The sequence below is a fragment of the Tribolium castaneum genome, chromosome 3 (assembly GCF_031307605.1).
Source record: "Tribolium castaneum strain GA2 chromosome 3, icTriCast1.1, whole genome shotgun sequence".
Taxonomy (NCBI): Eukaryota; Metazoa; Arthropoda; class Insecta; order Coleoptera; family Tenebrionidae; genus Tribolium; species Tribolium castaneum.
This window is the reverse complement of record NC_087396.1, coordinates 9,861,497-9,886,604: the sequence shown is the minus strand read 5'-3', so window position 1 is coordinate 9,886,604 and position 25,108 is coordinate 9,861,497. Positions and strand designations below refer to the sequence as shown.

The 25,108-nt window shown below is 30.7% G+C and overlaps 1 protein-coding gene across 4 annotated transcripts in view; it reads left to right on the top strand.

Annotated features, from left to right (window-relative positions):
* The first annotated feature begins 5,922 nt into the window (after nucleotides 1–5,922).
* The window catches only part of retn (retained), an 87,083-nt gene continuing 67,897 nt past the window's right edge, over nucleotides 5,923–25,108 (top strand). For 3 of the 4 annotated variants that reach the window (XM_008198067.3, XM_008198068.3, XM_008198065.3), the window contains exon 1: nucleotides 5,923–6,227. In XM_008198067.3, the coding sequence (XP_008196289.1) occupies nucleotides 6,174–6,227 (54 nt within the window). In that variant the 5' untranslated portion in view covers nucleotides 5,923–6,173. Of the gene's footprint in view, nucleotides 6,228–12,289; nucleotides 12,310–25,108 lie in introns of those variants that run through there. The other variant, XM_064355547.1, reaches the window with a different exon arrangement.

Sequence of the window (25,108 nt, the reverse complement as noted above, 5' to 3'; positions counted from 1 at the left end):
ATTGTCGAATTCTTCAGATATCGAAATGGAGTCGTTTCGATAAACTGTACAGAAATCATGAATCAAATGTCACCATTACTGCATTCTTCAGTTTGGTAAAATTTATTGCTATAGTGGAGATAAGAGGGCTCATAATGATTCTAAAAAACACACAATTGAGTCATTTTCTTCCAAAGCCAGGCATTAGACTTGCAACCACTGTTCGGCGAATTTTGGACACCTGTGGGGATACAAAGTTGGACAAAACAGCTTTTTTGTTTTGATTTGTTTGAGAAGTGGACATTTCGAAACATAGTTATTTTATTAACGACGTGCGAAGCTGATGTGGCCTGTGTCCGTTGATTCCTCGCACACAAGCCAAGAACAAACACAATGAATTAAAGATAAATATCAATCAAGTTATAAGTTGTTATATTGTGTGCATTAACAACGTATCTAGGTAATTAACAGGTTGGTACGAACATATTTATGGAGTCTGAACGTCCGGACTATAAATGCTGAGTCAATATTGTCTCTTGCTTTCTTGAGAATACCTCGAAGAACTCAAATTATCAATATTAACTTTGTTTTACCATCAGACATCCTTTTATTGTTAAATATCATTCTCGTATTCGTGTTGTTTGTCCGATCTATCGCCACACAATTAAAAGGATTCCACCACTCCCCCGCTTTTTCTTTTTTCCTTTTTTTTTCGGTAAATAAAAACCATTCTACAAACATAAAGTACCGGCCACCAAGGGACCAAGAACTGGTTTATTGGAAATTTTATTAACGGAAGCTGATCGAGAGAGGGTTGACTTGGACCACAATGGATAAGCCGCTCAACTCGACATTAATTACTCTTTCTCGGAATGTGTGATTTGCATTTGAAAGATTTATGCGGATTTTTCAGAGATAATCGCTTTGTAATGCCATTGTGCTTGCTTTATTCCAAATGAAATGCAACGACTTTGCAAGTTAAATTCTGTAATAGATTAAACGGTGGTTGAAAGAATTGTGAGAGCAAGGAAAACAGAGGTGTTCCTAGTGTTTGCCCTGGGATTTTGTGGAAAATTATTGTAATTTTGATAACAACAGCTGTTACTTCTCAGGAACAATTATTAGATTTCTGATCAGAGTAGTGTAAGATTTTGAAGTTAAGTTTATACGCCATAGAACAGTGGCGGATCCAGAAATTAATTGGGGAGGGGGTTGCAAAAGTTTTTAGAATAGTGAAGCTATTGAATGAAACTTTTTTAGGGTCGGTATGTTAAATGTTTACTAAATAAATTTGTATCTACAAAATTTAATTTAAAAATTAAAATTTATATTTTTTGAGCTTTTTTGGATACAGATAGTTGTTTGTTATTCATAATGTTTTTCAGATTTTGCTTAATTTTTGGTATAATTAATTTTCATTAACAAAAACAACACACTTTTTAATAATTAAACAAACTACAACAACCATGCAGTGTTAATTTACGTACCTACAATAATTGTTTAAATTTAAATAATAAAAATTTCTGGATCTAAAAAAAACTTGTAAGCAACTTCCTTGTTTTACTTTTCGAGAATATTCCTGTTTTATTAAGTGATAGGTAATAATTTATTTACAGTATAAGGAAAGGTATTTGGTGTTTTTTGGACTATCACTCAAAAATACAATTTTCTGGTAACGTTTCGATTTTGGTAAATTTAACCTTCTTCGAACATTCAAACACTCTGTTTGTAAGCTTTGTTTTCGTTAAAAAAATGGATTAAGGCCCTAACAAATGATTCTCCGTTTACATTTTTTTTTGATGGAAAGTCCGTTTGATTATCTTTGTTTTCGGCAAATAACATCAAAAAATCGCTACACGGGTTGACGCTCCAAAAAATTTACATTTATCTTGTCAAGAAAGTTTGTGAAAACAAAAAAATTACTAAATTCCTTTAAGAAGTGAATGTCGGTTCACTATTTTTTACAGTCAAAGGCTTGATAAGCCTTCAGGATTCTAGTTTTTCACTAGCCACTCTCAGCTTAGACTACAAAGCTTAGAAAATTTTGAATCTAATTCCAATCGAAATTTTTGTCTATTGCAGACCTTTTTCTGACAAAATTTAGGTAGGTAAACATAAAAAATCCAAGTATTAATCACTTAATCAGTGATTCGTAGTGATGGCTAATCTGGAATTTAACCTTTGAATTTTGTGGCATTTTTACAAACAGGATACAGAAATTATATCTCTTTTGTGGCACCACAAAATGTTTGTGTAAATCCTATTAACTGCACGAAGAAGAAACAATGTACTAAACTATAGGTTGATTTAAAAGTCGCGGACCATTTCTAGATATTGATAGCAGGCAGTCAATTAAGTTTTAGATCAATTGTTTAGATTTTCTTTAATTTAGTTAATGGAAATGATAAATCTTGCAACATTAAATAGATATACCTACATATTGAAAAAATCACCATATTGTATTTTATGATGTATAAAATTAATTAGCACCTTCGACGACAATAACTGAACTCCGAGGACATGGGAAAAAAAGAGCAACACGAATAAGTGAGGTATACATAGATACATTTGCTAAGGACAAAAAATTAAAAAAAAGTTGCTTGAATCAAAAATTTTATCATCATTTTTATGCTCACCTAACTGAACTTCTCTTATTAAGTTATCACCATGCGGAATAAGTTTTTTTTTAATCACTTTGTATTCGCCTACTAAATTCAAAAAACATTATCTATAAAATGGTTAAATGTAAAAATCTTTAATACAAAACTGGTTTTATCAAAGTATGATTATCTACTGGACTAAATTTTCTACATAATTTAATTATCCTTAATAAATTACTTATTATGAAAAAGATTTACTTTGAGTTTCTGTTAAGTTTCTATTCCTTCTTATCAGGATGAAATTATATAACATACTAGTAGGCGAGGTAGGTATCAATATAATACTTTTTTTTTCTTATACAAATCTATCAGACGCTTTTTGATTCTCAGACTATTATATATTAGGTATACATATACAGGTGTCTCAAAATTGACGGCCGTGCTCTTAGGATTTGTATCAGAAGACTAAAACAAATCGAAAGTAGTGGAAAATTCTTCGATTGTCGTTCATTATTGAGTTATTAATAATAAACTAAAATTTAAAATTTAAACATTAAATTTTATTAAAAGCGAATTTACCGTATTTGTAGTCACAAAAATATGATACAATGCGATTTGAAAACTTCCGCATATGCCCTAGTCTCAGCAATGGCATTGCCATCATACACACATCTAACTTTAACCGAGCTTTTAAGCTTTAATACAGTAGTATTGTATCATTTTAAACATACAAAACCGAAGAAAATTAATAATACTTGTCACTAGACAGAGCGATTCAAAGAATTTTAACATTGCTAACATTAACTAATAAATTATGTTACACAAATAAATGGAAAGACAACATAAAGTTTAAGTATTATTTACATTTTTACCAGTAACTCGAAAACGAAGGACAATTGGAAAAATTTTTACTCTTAAGTTTTGATTGATATTAACCTCCTGAATCAAATTTTTAAAGCACGGGCGTCAATTTTGAAACATTCTGTATTATGTTTGTAGGGAGGCATATTTTTTTATGTGTATCTCCAAGGCTTACACTTACAATTTTTGGAGATTTCTTGAAATCAATGAGATTCTCGATAATATTATTAAATACCTCAGTATAAACTAATACTTACTATGTTTTTAGTTTCTTGATTCTTCGGTTTTAGCAACTTTACTAAATCCACCCAATCAGTCCAGTGATTATTTGCACACTAGAATTAAAAATACCTATACTATTGCTCTATGAAAAATAAAAGTAAAAGTTTTATTTTATAGGTAGAGAAAACTATAGGCCAACACAATGAAAATAAGTCAGTTTGAAGTAGAATTTGACTGCAAACGTTCTTTGGATTGAGTATACAGGGTGTATCAGAAATACGTTTTTTAATTTTAACAGGTAACAGAGCTCAACAATCTTTTTTATTTGTAATTTTTCAAAAAAAAATGCAAATTTACTTAAAATTTGGAAAAAGATAACATACTGAAACGTGTACCCGCCTATGGGTACCAAAAAAAAAGCCGCACTATTTTCATTGTGGTAGAAACGGACAATTTGAACAATTTTACAACAACGATGACCGGTTCGTTTGCACAAAAGAAAGGAGGAAAACAGTGAAAATTATAAATAAAAATTTTGCAAAACGTTATACAAAAAAGTTCTTGTATTTGATGAGTTTTATTACGTGGTAAAATTAACACACGTATTTCTGATACACCCTGTAGAGTCTATCTATGTTTGTATTCCTACTCATTTGCAAAAATGTCATTTCCTAACTAGTTTTGAAACGAATATTAAATAATAGATTATTTCCTGGTAACAAACAAGCCACATTTGATATTTCATGTGTTCATGTTTGTTAATTCAAAATTTATTTAATCAAACCAAGAATGTCTGAATTTAGAGTTTTGAACTTTAAATTTATTTGTACACATTTGTTTATTAACAACAAAGATTTTGTTAATTGAAATTTTGTAATGTTTATTAGTGCTTTGTTTAGGCGAAAATTGAATATAAGACAGGTAGGTAGTTAAGAACACGTTCCATGATGGCTTGTGCCGTAGGTTTAACGACATTCTATGAGTATCCAAAGTACACAAGTGTACAGTTCACACGACTTGACAAACATTATATAGGTACCAATGAAGTAAAAAGCATTAAATTTCAGATACCTAATCGTAATTTATCAGCAATCTTCTCTTTCAGATTATGTCGATGACAATTAATTATAATTATTATACAATTTTTTTAAATTAAGGTTTATCACAATGCACTGAGGTATTTATTTTACGAAACATATAGTACGACACAGATCGACATAACACTATTCATCCTATATGTTCAGTTTTAAAAATTTATACCAATGCATTACTAGGTATACAGTTTTTAGATCTTCTGTATTATACGGTAAGGAGTTTATTTTGCTGAACATTACATAACAGACATAACACTATTAATTGTATTAGCCTATGTTCAGTTTTAGAAAATCCATGTCAATGCATTGCAAACAGTACAATCGAAACGACTATGTTCTGGAAAATAAAATCTTCACTGTAGATTAACTTCATAATATCTAAACTATACAGGGTGATTCTCATAGTAGGTAAGTTTATCGACCCTGATTGAAAGTAAATGTAAAGGTACGTTTTGTTAAAAAACAAAAAAATTAGATTTTATAGTATCCTCTCAAATTAAGAAAAAACCATCACGTGATATGATCTCCTACCACTTTCGCACAACGAAGCCCCGCCTCCACCCTGTTTATGATACAATTGCATAATTTATGTATAATTTTTCAGTTTTTCTATTTATAAAATTTCTGTATTCTTTTAATTATTTAATATTATCTGTAGAATGATGGACATCCTGTATTATTGCTGAAACGCTATATGCGTAGTAAATGAATGCCAACTACATTTCCAGTCAATGAACGACAAAAACAACATAGTAGGTATTCAGCTTTACTACCTATTTGCACGCAAACACAAAACCAAAAATGATAACACTGACAAATTAGATTAACCTTTAAGCATTATTGTGTCATAAAGTAAACATAAAAGACTTGCTAAAATTGGAAAAAAGTGCATTTTATTGTCAGCCCATCTTTGAAATTTTTGCCCAATGATGCCCCATGCTGTCCATTGGAGCAACAAAGACAATATCGTAGGAGCGGTTAGTAAGACAATCAATCTCAAGACCTGAATCAACAATGTATACAATGCCAAGTGCGATTGGATAATGTATGCAATAAAAGCGTATGATTACACGTAAGCCCGGAATAAAGCCGCCCCTCCACTTTCTAAGCTCCTCCTGGCCCTGCCATTGGCTGATTCGAACAAAGACGGGGCAAAGCACGCCAAGACGCCGGTCTGGTCCCAGTGGGCTTGGAGATGTGCGCTAGCGTTTGTTGGTAGTGTTTCTCGCCTAGCACACTTGACCAGAATTGAACGCTGAAAGCACATGACATAACCAAACTTTTCGCGGGTGTTTACGTGAGTGTGTTTCGGTTTACGTTTTTTTTCGGTGTGGTGTGCAGAGTGCTTTGAGCATTCTGCAAAAGACAATTTAGCAAAATTCGCGTCAAAAACAGAGAACCCGTTCCCGTTTATGCCATGGAAATGGATCCGCAAGAACGGGAAAGTGATCTGGGGGATGATAGTCCGGTGGTGAGTTTTGATTATTTTCAAATAAATTCCACGAAAAGGCTTAAACGATCAAATAGATACACAAAACATTAAGCCTGACGGCCAGGTAAAGGATTTGCAACCCCTTTCAGCAACTCGGGGTGATATTCACGTTTCGCGCTGACAAAACTTTTTTCCAAGCTTTTTCTTCAATAAATCAGCGCTTATAAAGTTTTTGTTCGAAACTTATTTGATTAAAAGAAAACGATAATTTTTTGAACCAACATTTTTCAGGAAGACTATTTTTAATTAGCAACAAAAGTAAATAAAAAATATATAATTATGAATGTAGATTTATGTTGAAAGTTTTATTGTTATGACACACAATTTGCCTTATTTTTTTGAAAAACACATTTCTGCAAAAATTGCCCATTATTGGTGTAATGATAATTAAATTTAACACAAACCTTGCAGATAGGCAAATTTAAAGGTGTCTAAAGAAGGAATATGCCTCACATTTATTTAATTTTGAAATAGTATTTAGTGCAAAGATAATAGGTACTTATTTAATGTACTTATCTATATCCTATTTTAATTTTGCCATTTCTAGTCATTAGCACTGACTCAATTGCCCTAGTTAAAAACTGAATGTCTATGTTTATTTAGCATAAAAGCAGCTCAAATTTTAGTTAGGTGCTTGAAGTCAATTGAAATAACTTGTCCTCTTTCTCTGAGGTTTGAAAGGTGTTTTTTTCTAAGCTATTTAGACAATTTGAACAATACTTCTAGTAATTTTAATGAAATGGTAAGATGTCAGTGTGTTATTTTAAAATTATAAAAAAATATTTTGATTTGGTTCGGTTTACAGAACATTTAACAAATTCAAATTTCGATTTTCCATTCATCCAATTAATTTATCGTACCTACCTAATTAGAATAGTTTTATTTTGAAATAAATTTTAATTCGTTCTCTATAAACTGACTCTTACCTGTTGCAAATTTTTTATTTATTTACATTAACCTTTCTCAGTTTTCTGTCAAAATTCAAAGCTGATTGTTATTTTTCTTACTTAATAAATTAACATAAAATTACAGACAAAAAATTATTGTTTCGTTTTTAATAATCCGAGGTTTTCTTTTTACTGTTGTTTTTATTGTATAATTTAATAAAAAAACATTTTAGAACTATTAAGAGGAGTTGTTATATTTTTATGAGACCTATGGAAATTCCTACCAATTGTTCAGGTTTAACAATAAAAGAAACTAAACTGTTTTTCAAAGGTATATAAAAATAATCAAGGAAACCTCTAATTTAACTTTTTTTATTATAATAGTTGCTTTACCTATAATAATTCAATTTTGTTTTTTCTATTTAGCTTTACGTTTTTTTTTCTTTCTTGTAAGTTGTAGGTATTGATTTATTTAGTGTTCAATGAAAATTTAATGCCATGCATTTTGTTTGTGTCCATCTGTTGTTTAGTCTATGGTTTTTGTTTTTAGATTTTTTGAGTAGATTTGGAGGATCTCTCCTTTCCGAACACTCTCTATAAGGCGAAAAATTTTATTATTAGATAATTAGATAGAATTTTTTTTAGTTTAAACACTCAATTTGGTGTTGATTAGGTAGGTACCTACCTATATCTACTCTGTTTTATAGGTATTTGGCAGCCTGCGGAAAAAAACAAAAAGAGATAAAAAAATTAGCGCGCTACATGGTTCTTAAATTTTTTCTAACAATTTTTTTCTTTATGTTTTTTTAACTTTTTTAAAAATAAAGAAGGTGGTTCTGATTTGATAAGCACATGGTTTTCTTGCTCTCCAGGAGCTGTTTAATGAAAATACAAGTCGATTTCTACAAGTGACAAGTTTACTATTTACATTATGCCTACCTATTACTACACAAAAAGTAGTGTAGGTGACAAATAAATCAATTGTATTAAATAAAACAGGCCCCAAGTAGGCCAAAATTCCAAAATTGGCTTTTCTGGATTTTTTGAAGTAAATATCAGTGAACGTAAAGGTGTATGAAAGAAATTTAAAAGGTTCTTATTGAAAGAAAAGGGATCAAAATTTGTCCAAACAAAAAACTGTGTCAAAATTCAAGCTTCGTTGAGTGTCAAAAGTTGAACCATTATGAAGGACTACTACTTTTTTACGTTGTACTTTGGCAAAAAAAAACTTTGACTAAAATTTAAATAAAATGAAGAGTCAATGCTTCTGTTGCTATAACTGTAGGTATTAGGTATTTTGCAGACCAGAAATTATTTCAGACAAAGTGGTACTTCCGAAGAAAAGTTTATAGTGTATTTAGTGTTATTTTCTTCTTTCATAGAAAGGAGGATTTCTTGTCGAAATGTCTTCCTATTGTTTAATTAAATTTTATTTTGTTAATCATTAGGTATTATTATAAGAATAAATTATCTAATATAACTTTCAGAAGAATAAAATACACACTTTTTTTAACAAGTTCTATTTATTTTGTGTTGTCAACTAGTCTTCTGTTTTTTTACCTTTTTGTCTTCCTAATATTAAATCATAATTTGGTTTTTTTCTTTATGAAAAGTCGCAATGTAATATAGAAGTTTATAAAATAACAATTACTAAATTTATAGAATTGACGTTATAAATACGACAGGTTTGGTATCTGGTTGATTAGGTATGGGGTTGCAGTAAAGACTATACCTACCTACATTAAAATGTCAAAAAAAATTGAAAGCGGAAATTTACCTACGTTTAAATACAATGTGTCCAAAACTGATTGTTCATCAAGTCGACTATGAAATTCAATTTCAATATGCCGCTTCGTTCAAATGACTATTGTAGTGTCTGGATAGGATACCTACATCTTTGTCAAGTATTTAGATTAGCTTTTACTATTTTTGTTTTGCATTTTTTAGGAAAGTTTTTTCAAGTATAGGGTTGATTCGAAGCCTTTTTGATGGATCTGTCATTTTAGCGACATTCACAATTTAAAATAGGCTATTATGTTTAAATTTCATAAGGTGCTTGATGAACAACCATTACTGAACATTTCTAAAGTGTCAGTACAACATTTATGGATACTTACAGGTAGGTAGGTATAGATAGGTTTTATCACAGTTTTTGTCTCCTTGTCTGTTGAACTTTTATTATTGAAAGTATGGCTTCTGAGCATAATAACCATAATAAATATCCGACTGGTGCCAGTTGCCATTGAAAAAATTTTGGACTGAATTGCAGTAATTGCATTAGCATGAATAGATGATTTGCCTAATAATAATAAGTCAGTAAGTATTATTTATCTTTTGGCGTTTATTGGAAATAAAAAACTAGGTACCTAGGTAGGTACACCAACTGTTTTCAAGATTTGGGAAAAATATTTTAGATACCTATCGTTAAAGTTAACCACTCGCTACTTCGCACGCAACGTAAATAAAACAATCAAAGTGATCATTAATAAATTCATGTTAAAATTCCTAATAGGTATTCAATTTCTCTATTCTGACACGGTCGTATATAATTTATCTAAAGTGGCTTTACACGACCACACCCTTGATTATACCCAATGGAATTATCAATAAATCAATTGCACGGATAGCTGTTTATGAAGTCTTGCCTATCTTAACAGATTTCGAGGCTATTTGCCGCTAACTCCTCGATTATTAAAACCGTCGACTTCTTCAGTGTCGAGGCCACGTCAGCGACCGTCTCGTCGTCTGATGGGAAAGCAAAAGTGAGAAACCTAAAAATAAACACTAAGAAAATTCAGTACAATATTTATGTAGTACACAATGCACCCAAAGTGTAAACCTGAAACATAAACACAAACATTTTGAAGTAGTTATATCCGAATCGCTTCTAATAACAAATGAAAAACTAACAAAATCGCAATGGCGTTGCTTGTTTAATTAATTCGGTCTCGGTTCGACAGCCGCGAATCGCGTACAAAGATGGTGATTGTTATTTAGGAAGGTAATTGTGGGCAGGCGCATTGAAAGCGTCCCTATGGATATGCGCTTTGATATCACATTATTACGATCGCGGTGTGCCTCGGACGAGATTCCCGCCCTACCATTGGGAGAGAACATCATCAAGCCACGCCTTACACATCTCCATTGGACTCACTGTACATCGCGGCTTTCATCATTTTAATGCACCCCCGGTGGGCATTATACTAAAATTAAATTAAATTCGCTCGTACTCTGTAGGTACTCCTGAATAGTGCGATTTTTACAAACTAAAGTCGAGCGAAAATAGAGAGAATAAATAAAAAACAAGTTATTCGTATGAGTTGTGGTCCTAAAGACTTTGTTGGTCAAGATAGGTAAAAAATACAGAGTGGGACAAAAGTAATGCCATAATTTTTATAAATGTCGTCAAATCTCATTGTACTGTGATACTTATGTTGTTAAAAGATAGAGAATTTCTTGTCAATAAGCAATACACACCTGAAGAACGCGGAATTATTGTTATACCTCTTGTTTGACCAATTTCTGGTCGTGTGATTTCTCGTTTTGGCGATGATCTGGCTTGATCAGATCGCCAGTAGATCTGATAACGCCAAATTTTTTCTTTGGATTTTATGAAATCTCGCGTTTACCACAACAAACCACAACCTTGTAGGCAACATTCAAAAAGAAATCACTAATTTGCAGTCAGATAATTATTTATTTCAAACTTAACGTCATCAATTTTACACCTTTTTATAATCTTTTTGAGAAAACAAAATCCATTATTTTTATATAACACTTTTTATAACACTTTAAAAAAGTCAAAAATTTATAGGTAGGTAAATGGTTACTTATTGATTCGTTCATCCAAAATCCAAATTTGGCAACCACTTTGTAAAGCACCAGCTTATACCTATATTACAAAAAAATTGCAATTTCTCTGTTTCTTTTAAACATGGCTATTTACATAAACCAATAAAAAGTATCGAAGGTGTTTTTAATAAAATTCTTCCTTTTACAGGCTTCTCAAACAAAAGGAAACAAACAAGTTATACCTATAGGTAGTTCTAAAAATCTTAAAAACTATACTCATTGACAATCATTGTGAAAGAAAATATGTAACCAAGTTTATAAAAAATATAAAACAAGCACACCTAAAAAGTGGAAGGAAATCGACAAACTATAAAATTTTTCGAAGCACTAACGAAACTAAATTTAAACTAAACTAAAGATGGATTTAAATGATTTTCATTCATTTTAAAATGATATTTATAAAATTTAAAATGCTGATATTTTAGGAGCTGATTTTCAATTAAGAGCAAAAAAATGACTCCAAAAGTTAAAACATGTAATTTTAACACTCGTTTCTTTTAGTTAAAATTAAACCCAAATAAGTATCTATTACATTATTAAACTCTGAAAAATAGGTGGCCATACAAAAAATTAACCAAATCGCTCATCTGATCCAACGAAAATATTAGATTTGTTTACACCATTTTTGATTGGCGATAAATTTAGTATACCTACCTAAATCTTAAATGATTTAACATTTTAAAAAGGCATGTAACTATATTACGTTTTTAAGTCCTGAGTAGTTGTATTAACTATAGTTTAAATTTTAATTTGCAAAGTATCTGCATTTTAAATTAGGTGAGGTCTTAGGTGAGACACCCTGTATTAATTTAAAAGTTTCATTAAAAAGCAACTAAAATGTACACACAGGCGACAAGGCGAAAATAATCTTAACACACCTTGTATAAAAATTAAATTAGATACCTAGTCATAAGCTATACAAACTTATTTTATTAGCTTCTTCAGTTTTCTATATTTTTTAATTTTTTAATATGTTATTCTAAAGCAGTTTTTTGAATTAAAAAAAATAAAATTTAGCAAAAAATGAAAATTTGTAGACAATAATTTAGTTTTATTGTTGACCAAATTGTATCACGATCACGAATTTTAAATAAATGCCACAGATCATTTATTTAGAATTAGTTATTTATCAATAACTTTAATACCTACATAGATTTTTTAGTACCTATTTTAACTTTTATTTAAACATATTTTTACCACATACCACCGGTTAATCGAGGTTCCACTGTATTTTATTTATCAGAAGTGTCGCACAAGCGCTCGATTTAAGAAATCTAAATTACTAAATTAGGTTAGAGTGAAGTTAGTGCATTATGTGAAAGGTAAGGCCTGACAAAAGATAATGATTCAAGAACGGTTTGACTAATAGTCCAGCTAATGCCAGCTTCAATCTTGTGGTTTTTATCAAATAACTTCTTGCGTCTAACATGTTTAGTTGTTATCTGCAGTGATAACACTGACCAGCTTCATCTTTGATGTTTGAATTGTTTTCTTTTAGTTATAGTATTTTGTACGTTGAATTAAGAAGTGAAATTCGTTTTTTTGCCAAAAATGAAATCCTGCTTTGTGATAAAGAAAATCTGAACTCGTCTCAACAATTCTAGCTTAAATTATATTTGATTCAAATAATTTCCAATCATATGGCTCAACCTTGTGGAAATGCTTGTAATAAGAAGTTAGCCATAAATCAAATTTTAATTTGGTTTTGCTCGATTGCGATTTTATTAGAGTAGTAAAAATGGTATGTAAGTATTTGAAGGAAAATGTAATCATAATCAAAATTTTCCATTGGCTCAACATGTGCAAAGCAGCAGGTACTGCTTGCTTACACGACGCTGCAAATATAAATACGAAAATCACGTCGTGTTTAATAGATTCCTTGTAAAATCGTCTTTAATCTTCTCTTGATAGATTTACAACCCATCATCTGAATTTCTATAGAAAGCATCAATTTTAAAAATAAAACGACATTAAGCCTGACAAGGGAAACATAAATTGTCATTGCACCGAAAGAAACAGTGTTTACAGCGGGCGGGCGGCCAGATTTACTTCTCGAAAAGGAACAATAATAGGGGCTACAGTTGTTACGAACAGATAACGGCACTTAAAGGACATCATGAAAGTCATTTGGCCTTGATGGCTGCTGATGGTCATGGATGGGCTCGAGACAGATTTCACTTTGTCTATACGTTTTAAATGAACAATACTGCTTTTATTATTTACGCAACATTTTACTTTTCATGGACTTATCAAACTGTTCTTATCTGGTTATAACAATTTTAATTTATTTGTTTGTAAAGGTGTAAAGGAAAACAAACCGGTGTTGTGCTGCCATTTTTATAATTACATTTCAATGGATACCGATGTTTTTTTCAGTAAATACAAGTGGAATCAAGGCCTCAATTTATTTTAATAAACGATTCTAAGAGAGCAATATGCTGTTGGCCAATGAATGAACCAAAAATATCATAGCCTAGAAATAATTTCAGATACAGGAGTGACGATCAGTTTTGATTAATTATCAGACTTGCTGTTATAAAAAAGATTAATTGAATACATTGTGCGCAGTCTATTATAAATACGTTTTTAGGTCGTCGGGAGTGACCCAAAATCTTGTAATTTTATTATTTATTACCGAAATGTATAATTTAGTGTACTCAAACTTATTGTTTTCTCATCAAAGATTTAACAATGCAAAAATTGAGCATTTTACCACCTATTAAAAATAAAAACTTTTGTGGAAAGAATTATGTATTAGAGAGTTTATTTAAAAAAAAATTGTTTCAAATACCTATTCTATTCGAGTTATTTTGTTTACATACATTTTTCAATTTCGTTGCTAAAACACTAATCTCGAGGGTGGAAGGAGTTCAGTTTGATGCGTTATTCACTGATGGATAAAGTAAATAAATTAAAATACTTAAACTAAATACCAATGTTGTTCATTGAACAGTAATTTTTTTCTTGTATACCTAATTAACCAAATTTTTTACGTTTTTGTTCCCGAAAAAAAAGCATGAAAAAGATTTTTAGCCTTTTCTATGGTGTCATACTTACTAGTATACCATTCTCCCGACATTGTCAAACTAATTTTAGAGAAGAAACAGAAGTCATTTCGCAGTTTTTTAAGCGGCATTTTTTCTCAAAGTTATGAAAAGATCAGGTATTTCTAACGTTTTGTTCGAACCAATTTTTCCATGTTCTGTTCTTTAATAGAAATCGAAGAGCATTTAGATCTTTCTTGATTTTCAATTGATTCAAATTCTCAAAATTTTTAAAATTGTTTATGTAGGTACAGCACGATCAAAAAGAATGACACCTCTGAAACCGCAGCCACAAACTTTTTCGATATGATACGGTTAATGTGTACATTTGGCTGGTTTAAAAATTAGCTGGATATAGTGTCAACTAGATGGACAGTTTGTAAACAAACCTGTTTGTTGAAATTTATGACCCAAAAGATTTTAGTCGGACTTTTACTGTCCAGCCCTGTTGGTATGGGTGTCATTCTTTTTGAACGTGACTGTACACCATCTCAAGGGTTTCAAGAGACTCTCCATGAAGTATGTAATAATAACATTTCACGTTTTTCGAAACTATACTTTAAAAAAATTCCATTTTTGTGGAGATTTATTCTTGCTAAGCAAGGGTTTACAAAAACTATAGAAAGGAAAAGTTTGCTCTATCACAGATTGTCCATTAAATATACTATTCTTCTATTCTTCTATTTTATTATTGAAGATTTTTTCGATGTTTAAATGTCAGTCATTGGTTCTACGTGTAAAAAGCGATATTTCTGATTTTACAGGAAAAATTAACAGGTGGCCAGATGACAATCATTCTAACACAGCTTGTATTTCTTACATTTGTATGTATATAAGTAGAACACACTATAATATGTATACAAATACTACTTATTGATTATACCACATACTTAGTTGTAGAAAAAAGCTATATACCACACAAAAACAGTTTTTTTAAGTGTAACACAAATTCCATCTAGGTTTTGGTTTAGAAAAATTTATTTACAAATTAAGCAACTGTACATTTCTTTAAAAGAAATTGGACAACTGTCACTTCTTAACACTATACAGGGCGATTTAAAACTCTTGGGCCATTTCCTGGTTAGTATTAGAAGACATACAACTGAGTTAGAAATTCCTATGATAACAAATTGTTTGAAATTTTTTTCACGAGGTAAGAATAGCTCTTCATAGTTACATTTCTGGGCTAAGTAACCTAAGTTTCAAATCATGTTACATCATAGCATACTAACAAATTTATCGGACAATATTGGAAACAAAAGAGCAATAATTAAAATTGCAAGGAAAAAAAGTTTATTATTATGCTTAATAGCTGAACGTTCGAGGTTGGTCCACCCCCTGTATGGTACGTGACAATGTTTAAATATCGAAACTTTTTATCAAATTCAAACACTGAAGCGTCGTTAATCACTTAACTTTAAAACACTATCGAGTGTTGCACGCTTCATAAAATAACGAGAAAAGTGCTTTCTAATTAAAACACAAACAGATAAACAGATATTTAAGTCAACTTTAAAAAGTGTGTCGGTTTTTTTGCATTACTTAACTAAATTGATTTATATTATTGTTGCATTTGTAAGTCATAATGCAAATCTATGTTTCGGAACCGATTTATTTTCCGTTGTCAAAATGTGTAACTTTATTGTCTCCGTTTTTCGTCCATCTCTCGCTGACCTTGCCGTAGATTAAAATTAATTGTCCTAATTAAATATCACTTACAAGAGAAATCTCCGCCAATTGCTATCAATTATCTCTGATTTAATAATGCCAGGATTTGGGATTCGTAAAATTAAAATTAATTGACAGCATTTTGTAAAACCTCCAATGCAAAGTTTCTCAGGGTCCCGCATTCTTCTTCTCTATTTGTTTCAAATATTATCATTGTGGATAATTGGCGAAATTTGGGGTTGTGTGCATTTTGCAATTATCCACTTTGGCGAATTCAGGAGTGCCACCGCATAAAAACAGGCCCGTAATTACGTTCACCTCGCGAAATTGCACTTTTATAGTTGCGGCTCGGCCCTAAAACCTTCCCGCTAATTAAATCGAGCCTAGAACGAGATTAACTTATTCCACGAATTAGAAAATACAATGTACGAGTCGTCTAATCGAAAAAAAAATCTTTCGCGGTTGTAAACCCAAACAATAATAGGCGTGCTCGAGCGGCGTGCAACCAATCAAAGAGCGCCCTTTGTTTTACGATCGACGAGGAATTAAACCGCCAAATTCAACATGCAAGCATGATCATTAAGTGGAATTCCGGACGGATCGTTTAATATCAAATTTAATTTGTTTGCATTAGAGTGGAAAACAAATTAGTGAAATCGTAATGGCGTGCCATCAATAATTTACAAAATTTCCATTTAATATCCGTAATTATCAGGCAGGGGACAATAAAATGTTGTTTTGATGTGACTCATTGGTAAATATATGGGTAATCACATCGCCCATCGCAATTATAACGTAAACACTTCCATTACGCCGATTTTAGTGATGAGCACACATTTTTAACGAAATAAATTTATTTTGTTAAAAATAGAAATGTTTGCACCCTTCTTATTTTTCCTAAATTCCTAAATTGAATTGTTGTGTCCTAAAGGAGTTACAGTGGTGTGTAACCTTCCGAATTAGTATTTTTTGTTTCTCAGGCTTCCAGTATTTCAGCTTTTTAGTTTCTTAATTTCCCCATAGTATTTCATATTATTTATTTCCTCAATTTTTTAGTTTTTCGTGATTTTACTTTCTCATCTTATTGATGTTTTTACTTCGCAGTTTCATAGTTTTTTAATAATCATTTTTTCATTCACTTAGATATATACAGAACTTTAATCTTACAGTTTTTTAGTTTTTTTGTATTCCAGTTTTTTAGCTTTTGAGTTTTTTAGTGTAATGTTTTTTTTTCATAATCTTATGTTTCACTTTCCAGTTCTATAGTTTTTTCGGTTTCTCAGTTTTTCAGTCACTTAGTTTTTCAGAATTACAGCCTCAGTATTTTTTTGTTTATGTTTTTAGTTTCTGAGCGTTAAAGATCCTTTGTTAGTTTTTTAACTTTTAATTTTTGAAAATATACATACTCTAATTCTATATAAATTATTAAACAATTTTTGTATCAGTTTTGGTAATTACAGTGTTCGACAATTGTTAATTTTAATTTTAAAAATTTATTTATTTTAATTAGTTTTGATTGAATATGTAATTGTAATTTCTAATTTTTCCAAACCCACAGTTTAAAGATGTTAACTATGTAGTTTTGTGTGAAAGTCCTACTTTTCTAGGATTCTTAGTTTTTGTGTAATAAACGAAAAAAGTGTCTTTTGATAAAGATTGATTCTTGCAACTATATCGTGTTCAAATTCAAATAATTCGCAATTTTTTCAGCAAAAACTCAATTGTTTCACAAGATTCCCTCACAAAATTAAAAAATGTACCAAAAATTAGGTGAAAAATCTTTATATCTTTTTAGTTATTAACTTGGGCATTTGAAATTTATGCGTTATGTTTTTATTTAGATAATTTAATGATCTTTAAGAAGCAAAAACAAATTGGGGGTTCCACTTTTAACAAACTTCTTGGTTTTTTTACGTTCTCAGGTTTCCCGTTTTTCAATATCATAGTTTCTTAGTGTTTCATTCTCACTAAGTGTGTAAGTTTATTCTCAGTATTTCACCTTTTTACTTGCTTAATTTTCTCTATTTCATATTCATTTCCTATAGTTTTAAGTTTCTTGTTGTTTTACTATCTTATACTAAATTGTTTTTCAATTTCTTAATGTTCTTAATTTGCAGTTCTGTAGATTTTTAATATATCACTCTTTGATTTACTTGGATCTACAGAATTTTAATCTTACTGTTTTGTAGTTTTTTTTTGTATACGAGTTTTCAATTTTGTTAGCTTTTTAGTCTCTTAGTGTATTGTTTTTTTATTCAGAATGTCATGTTTCAATTTATTAGTGTTTTTCTTCTTCTGAAGATTCACGAGCCCTTGCAAAAGCACAGCATTATTTTAGTCAAAAATAACTTACTTTCTCATTCTGAAAATTTAATAAATAGCATAGCAAAATTAGAAACAGTAGATTTGTCATTGCTAAAGCGGTTAAACTCGTGAATAAAGTGTAAATTTGTAAAAAGTTCTCCAGGAGTTAAAGAAAAATTAATTATACAAAAAGATTCTGAATGTAAAAATCTACTGAAAATAAACATGTTAATTGAATGAAAAATTGTTGGTAATGCAGAGGTGGCTGATTTTACTATTAGTATGTTATTTTCTTCCATACAGTTAGTTCACTTTTTCTAGGTTCAGAAAAATTGTTACAGTACAATTTAGAAACAAATTTAGAACAGTATTTAGTTAATTAACTTCTTTATAGCTTTTTTGTGTAATAAAACTCAAAATACATAATTTTAAAGTTAGTTTTTGACAAAACGTAGTTTGTACTGTTTGTTTGTTCGTTTTTGTAATAGAATTTATTGCAAAAAATATTTTTTATTTTTTCTGTAGTAGTAATTAATAATAAAAAATACACCCTAAATTACCAAATTTTAATACTTAATTTTTGTTTATGTACAACATTTTTTGACATTTAAATAAGATTTTTAAATTCCTAAAAATTCGTTCTCCAATGATGAGTGAGTTGTCGGTGGAAGATTCTTGAATTGTCAACTGTCCGCTGGAATAAAATCAATCAGTTTAGATGAATGATGATCGATTCAGTCACTATTCAATACTGATTCGTATCGGACTCACGGAGAGTTGCGATTCCACCACAAGATTATCTTAATCGAGTCCGTGATGTCTCTTTGTGTAAAACTTAAATTGATTCATTTATTTCGGTCGAATGGTAATCGTGATATATTGTTCAGAGATCCAGATATCAAACGAATTTTTGTTACACAATGGTCCCAAAGAATTTCTTTTCTCAACAAGATGTAACACAAATTTTTCTATCGAAAAGATTTGAAATAAAAAAGTGTGAATTTCATTAACTAATTAAGAAACAGTGATCAAATTGTTCGTAGGTGTTAAAAAACGGAATTAAATCTTTTCTAGAATGCCACCTATCTAAACATACCTGTTGCTGTTCATTGGCAGTTAGTCATCCCATTACCCACGAAATTTCCGATAAATTTTAGTAAAGTAAATAAAATAAACCGTCCATTTGTTCAATATGGAATTTTAATTTGAATATAAGTCGCATTGTGGGAGTGACTAATCCGAAAATTGATTCTTTGTCCATTGCCGGGAAATTTAATTAAGTCGTTATTGAAGAAAGAATCGTATTGTGGCTACATTCTCATGGAATTTGACTAATTTGGCCCGTTGCCAGATAATTAAACGTTCTTAAATAAATTGCCGCAAATGATATAAAACCCCGACATGGGCACGCGGCCAAATATTCGAGATTTGTTCAAAAATTGCACGCATCCAAGTAAATAATAAATTTGATGTGCATTGAAGGTCATTTTGAAAATTTCTGCCATTCTAGTCGTAATGATGGGAGGTTGTGAAAGTTGATGCATACACGATTGGCAACAATATTATTTCGATATTTAATTATTATTGTGTAATATTTGAAGAGAAAGTACGCTGGTACAGAGTATCTCAGGTGACTATGCATAATTATTCATTTTTCTATAGTAAAACTATTTTTAGAGCAATGACACAAACTGTAATAAAAATTACTGGTTTATTGCGATATATATTTCTAATTGACTTGGAAAAAATTTGTTTACGTTTTAGAGACGTTATCGTTGAGCTTTTCAGCTGTCACCTGTCACGGTTGAAAATGAGGTTTTTCACTCAAAATATACGAAGCCATCTATCGAGAGATCCAGCATTGATAACGAGTTTTTATAGAAACTATTTTTTGACACCAAATCTAAAATTTAATGTTCCTCAAAAATATTTTGAACCAAATTAATTAAATCTCAAACTGAATGAACATTTATGAAAATATGTTACCTAGAACATTCACTGTTTGGAACAAAGCGAACGAAGCGATGAGTGCTTCAATGGGAATGAGTACTACAATTCCTATCATCTTTTTTTTTGCCAAAATTGAAACGTGTTGTGTGTTTGTCAGAAAAAAAAATCTGCAGAAGATTTAATATTCTAATAACTAATAACCAAGTATTGTCAACTCTAGATTTACTAAAATTGTTACCAATATAATTTTTATATGGATACCTACTATTTTGAACACCGTATTTGATTTTTTTAATGAACTGCTGACAGTTGATTTTATTCGTTCACTTTTTAAATTAGAGTGGAATATCAATAATTGGAGTGACGATAATGTGAATTTTTTTTATAAACAAGCAATGGGTGCTTCAAAGGGATGAAGATGTGTCATGTAATGCTCAAATCTGTTGCAAGTACAGTCATGGTCAAAAGGAATGGCACCTTTAATCCGCAGCCACAAATCTTTTTGATATGTTATGGTTGATATGCAAATTTGACTAGTTTTTGGGGCTGATTTCAAGTTAACTTACAACTGACGCAAATCGGTATTGTTATAGCAACGGCGCAAATCTAGCAATGTCATTCGTTGCTGATGTGCTACTACGGCCCGCCCAACTTTGTGCTAGATTGATAGGGTCATTCTTTTTGATCGTGACGGTACATAGCTTTACTAAAATGTTATCAGCATAATTTTTATATAGGTTTGGCACAGTGGATTTATTTTATTTCTAAATTAATGACATTTTTACTCTTCCACGTTTTCAAACTGCAGTGGTACCTCGATAATACGACCCGTAGATAATAATCCGAATTTCTAATATAATCCAAATTACTAGTTATTTTTGTATTTTCTTATTAGCAGATTTCTCATTTTTGATAATATTCTGGCATGTGCTGTTTGACATAAGACGAGCGAAATCCTGAGTGCTTCAGTGAGTTCTACAGGCTGTTCCAAGTTTTATGTCCGGGGCAAAAAATAGATATTTCTAGTTGAGCAAAAAAATAAATTAATAGTCTAAACGATAGAGAATTATTTACGCTACCATTTGATACTTTGATATTAATAGAATATATAATGAAACTAGAAATATTTATTTATGCCTCGGCTATAAAACGTGGAACCCTCTACGCTGTACAGTACTCATCTATGAAAAAATGTCATGTTGTCTTTCTTAGTTTCTTTTTCTAAATAACTGACATTTGTTTTTATTAGTTTACATTCGAAATTATGTTCAGTGGAATGTCGATAATTAGAGTTTCCAAAAATGTGAACCACCGTTTATTTTCAGATTTTTTAGTCAGTTAATAGCAAATTTATTTTTATCGAAATACAGGAGTCTAACTTTCAAAAAATAAAATAATATATAAAAAAACGAGTTGTGCCAAGAGGTTGGTAGGTTTTTATATCAGTAGGATTGGCAGAAATATTTTCATTGCAAATGTCCCCACAGTTTAACTTCATAGCAACATTTAAGACGTTATTGATTTCTAATTATCTAATGACTTTTCTAATTTTTTTAAATGACATCCGAAATTTTTGTTTACTGTTTTTCTGTTTATGTTTCATATCCAAGTGTTTACCGTTTGATTATTTAAGAAAATAAGCATGCCTATATAAAAACAATCCTCAGGCAGGAACAACAAAAAAATATCGTTTGTGTCTAATTGCTATTTTTTTTCTTAAATTACTAAATTATTAAATAACGTCATTTTCTAATAACTAATGACGTCTTAAAAAAGGTGTCAAAATGTAGCATTTAGCACAGTAAAATCGACCTGTTTTTGAATTTTTTTGGAAAATGATCCATAGCAAACATATGAATTTTATGGTTATTCATTTTGTGTTTGTGCGTGTTAACTGGAACAAAGAAACGTATGCAGTACCCCAAACACCACGTATTGACCTGTGGGACACTATACAGATTTTGGTCCCTAATGTGATCAAAAAGCAGCGTTTGGTTCGAACTTTTTTCCATACGTGTTAAATATTTTTCGCTCAGACTAGAGGACTCGTTTCGTCCTTGAGTGGTCCCATGACAGTGATGAGGGGTCCAAAAGTCGCCTCAATTTTCCGCCACTTGAATTTAATTCAATTTGAATCAATTCCATTAACAAATCCGCTATAATTGCTAGATAATCTCCTGCATTCACCTGTTACCCAACAGTCGATTAACACACTGTTAAAGTACATTAAAGATTTTTGTCCGGGCATTTTACCGCACCAGTTTCACGTTTCATAATACTTACTACCTGTCGACGACACGTTCCACTAACACACCGTGCTGCAAGAACAATTTAATAAGTGAAAATGCTGCATCATTCCGAATCATCTCAAAAAGAGGAGAAAAATCCTGGATATAGCATTGGAGAGGGGGCGAAGTCCGGGCGTGGGCCGCGTCGAGATTTATAAATTTGTCATAAATAATGCAGGATCTCCATGGGGGCACTGAGGACACTATTAGTACAGCGATGTAGGGAATTGATTTATCATGGCGATCAGCAGGGAGTCCCCACAACATTACATTCATATTAATATACGGTTCCATTTTAATATTGTCACCAAGTATTTATAGTGGCATTTGAATATTTGTTTTGTCTGCTGCGATGCACGACCTATTTTGAATAATTGAATTTATAAATCGAGGTGCGGTGTTTTATCGCGACGGGGGTAAAACACCTTTTCGCGGCGATAAATTTATGGACGGCTTATCGGAGACATGCTCCATAAATACCATCTAATTAATAGCCGGCTATCAATAAACATGCATTTGTCACTCTCCTAAAAGTTCCTATATCGATGCATTCATTCGCTTTTACAACAATTAGACAAGTTGAAATCATTTTCGAAAATATAAATTTACAAACAAAATAATTATAATTTTAATACAAAACAAAAAATCTATGTTTATGCAACACAGTATTCTAGAAGATGATTTAAAAGTGTCTAACTCTCAAGTGGTGATAAATGACGTTTTTTTTTTCAATAGCAGTTGTTAAACTATTTCTTTATCAACTCTTTTGAGTAGATAAAGTAAAACTTTTCACTTTTTCACTTAAATTTACAAATTTTAACATATTAATTTGAAGGAGTAAAAGATTAACAGTAACTTTTTCTCCTAAAGTCTGAATATAGAAAAAACGTTGAATTATAGACGACGATAAAGATTGTTTATCTACTCGTGAAATAAGCCCACTCGTGACTTCGTCACTTTTGAATTTTGAACACTCGTATATAATAAATCTCTTCACTATACAATATGTTAAGCACAAAAATGAAGTCCGAATTATTTTAGCTACTTATTTTCAATTTTTAATATGTATATATTCTTTAATTTGTTTTCCTTAACAACGGCATCGATTGCTGCTCTTTTGTTTCATAGGATGTAGAATTTTAATACATATTAACAAATTTGCCAGTTTATTAAATGTTTTGTATAAGCTTATAAGCTATTTGTGTTTTTTTCAACAGTTTTAATGCTGTAAGTGCTGTCATTTCCTTTAATTAAAGTCAAAAAAATATTAGCTGAAGTGGCAAAAACTTAACTGTAAAATTGTAGATCAAGCTTTCATTGTGTCATCAACGAAAGAACAAACTGTGGATTAACAATGTAAGTTTGCTCCAATTTTTGTTTGAGTTTGTGTGCTATTTTCTTACAATTATTATTACTGGTATTTCTAATATTCAAAAGTATTGATTTTACACAAATAAATGTATTTATTTGCATTAACTGCATACCTTATTAGTAATAAGTTATTACCTATTTCGAACTATTTTGACAAAATATCTGGTTAAAAGTTATACTCCATGTTTAATTAATAACATAATAACAATTTATTGTATATATGGTGTGTTCAAAAAATCTTTGGATCAACTCTTGCTGTGGTTTAGATTGACAGATTTTTATTGTCTTTGATAGATTATCGTTTTATTCTATTGAAGTGTCAAACGCTACTTGCGATTTTCTCCAACGTAGTAATCGTAAGAAATCAACATACGTTTAAAATTTCACAAGAGTTGATCTAAAGACTTTTTGAACGCACTGTATTTAGGAATACAATTTAAACAACCGGTTGACAAAATAGTACCATTTGTTGTAAAATTTGGATTTTTTCATGGAATTCGTTTAAGGTGTCAAATATATCAACCAACCACTGCATATTTTTTTCTTTATTATGACAAGTAGTAGTTTCTTCAGCTTTTGCCAAAAAAACAAAAAGTGGTAAAATGTGTATATTGTAGGCTATTTTCAAGTGTCTCGTGATAAAAGGCTGAAACTAGTTTTGTCACAGTTTGTTGTCCTTTATCATTGTCCGACACTTTTGAATCACCCTCTATAGAGAATTTAAACAAAAGGCAAAAGTCTTATCTCCTACTTTATTATTTTTTGTTTTTCTTATTTTTATTACTTATTACAAGGTTGTGTGATTGAATTATTGAATTTTCGTTGTGCCCAAAATACACAGAACTTGGATAAAATGACACTGCGACCTATTATAAAATTTTATAGTCAATAAATCTATTTTCGGCGGCCAAAAATTGATGTGTTTTGTCAAAGGAGCGTCTTAGATATCACTCGAGTGTAGATAAAGCTGTGATTATTTCTCTATATGTAAAAATCCATATGTATAGCGTTCCACCCTTTTCATTTCCGATCCGACGACAGATCTAGGATAGGTCTAGTAAAATTATTCAACAAGGGTTGTCTTATTTTAATCCAGAAACTCGATTTAAATATAAATATGATTCAGATGGGCAAATAATAAATGTTATTGTTTTGAAACGGTAGTGGACATAATTTTTCAAATAAAATCATCTAAATGTAATCTCCTGCAGCTTGAACATATGCGCCCTGTCTGATAGACACGAACATTCGGCGTCTTATTAATAAAACCGAAAATAACTTAGGTGCCCCACCAGACTGACATTTTTTATAATCTGCATTAATCAAAAACTCACCTACGTGGTATTTCTTGTCTTTCTCTATCATCTTTTGCCAAATTAAAAAGCGCAGATGAGACGGAGTCGCCGGTCGAAAATAGCATATTATTATTCTTAGAATGCGAATAAATATAATTACACGTTTATAACTCTTGTGATTGTACGTCTTCGTCGCATTTT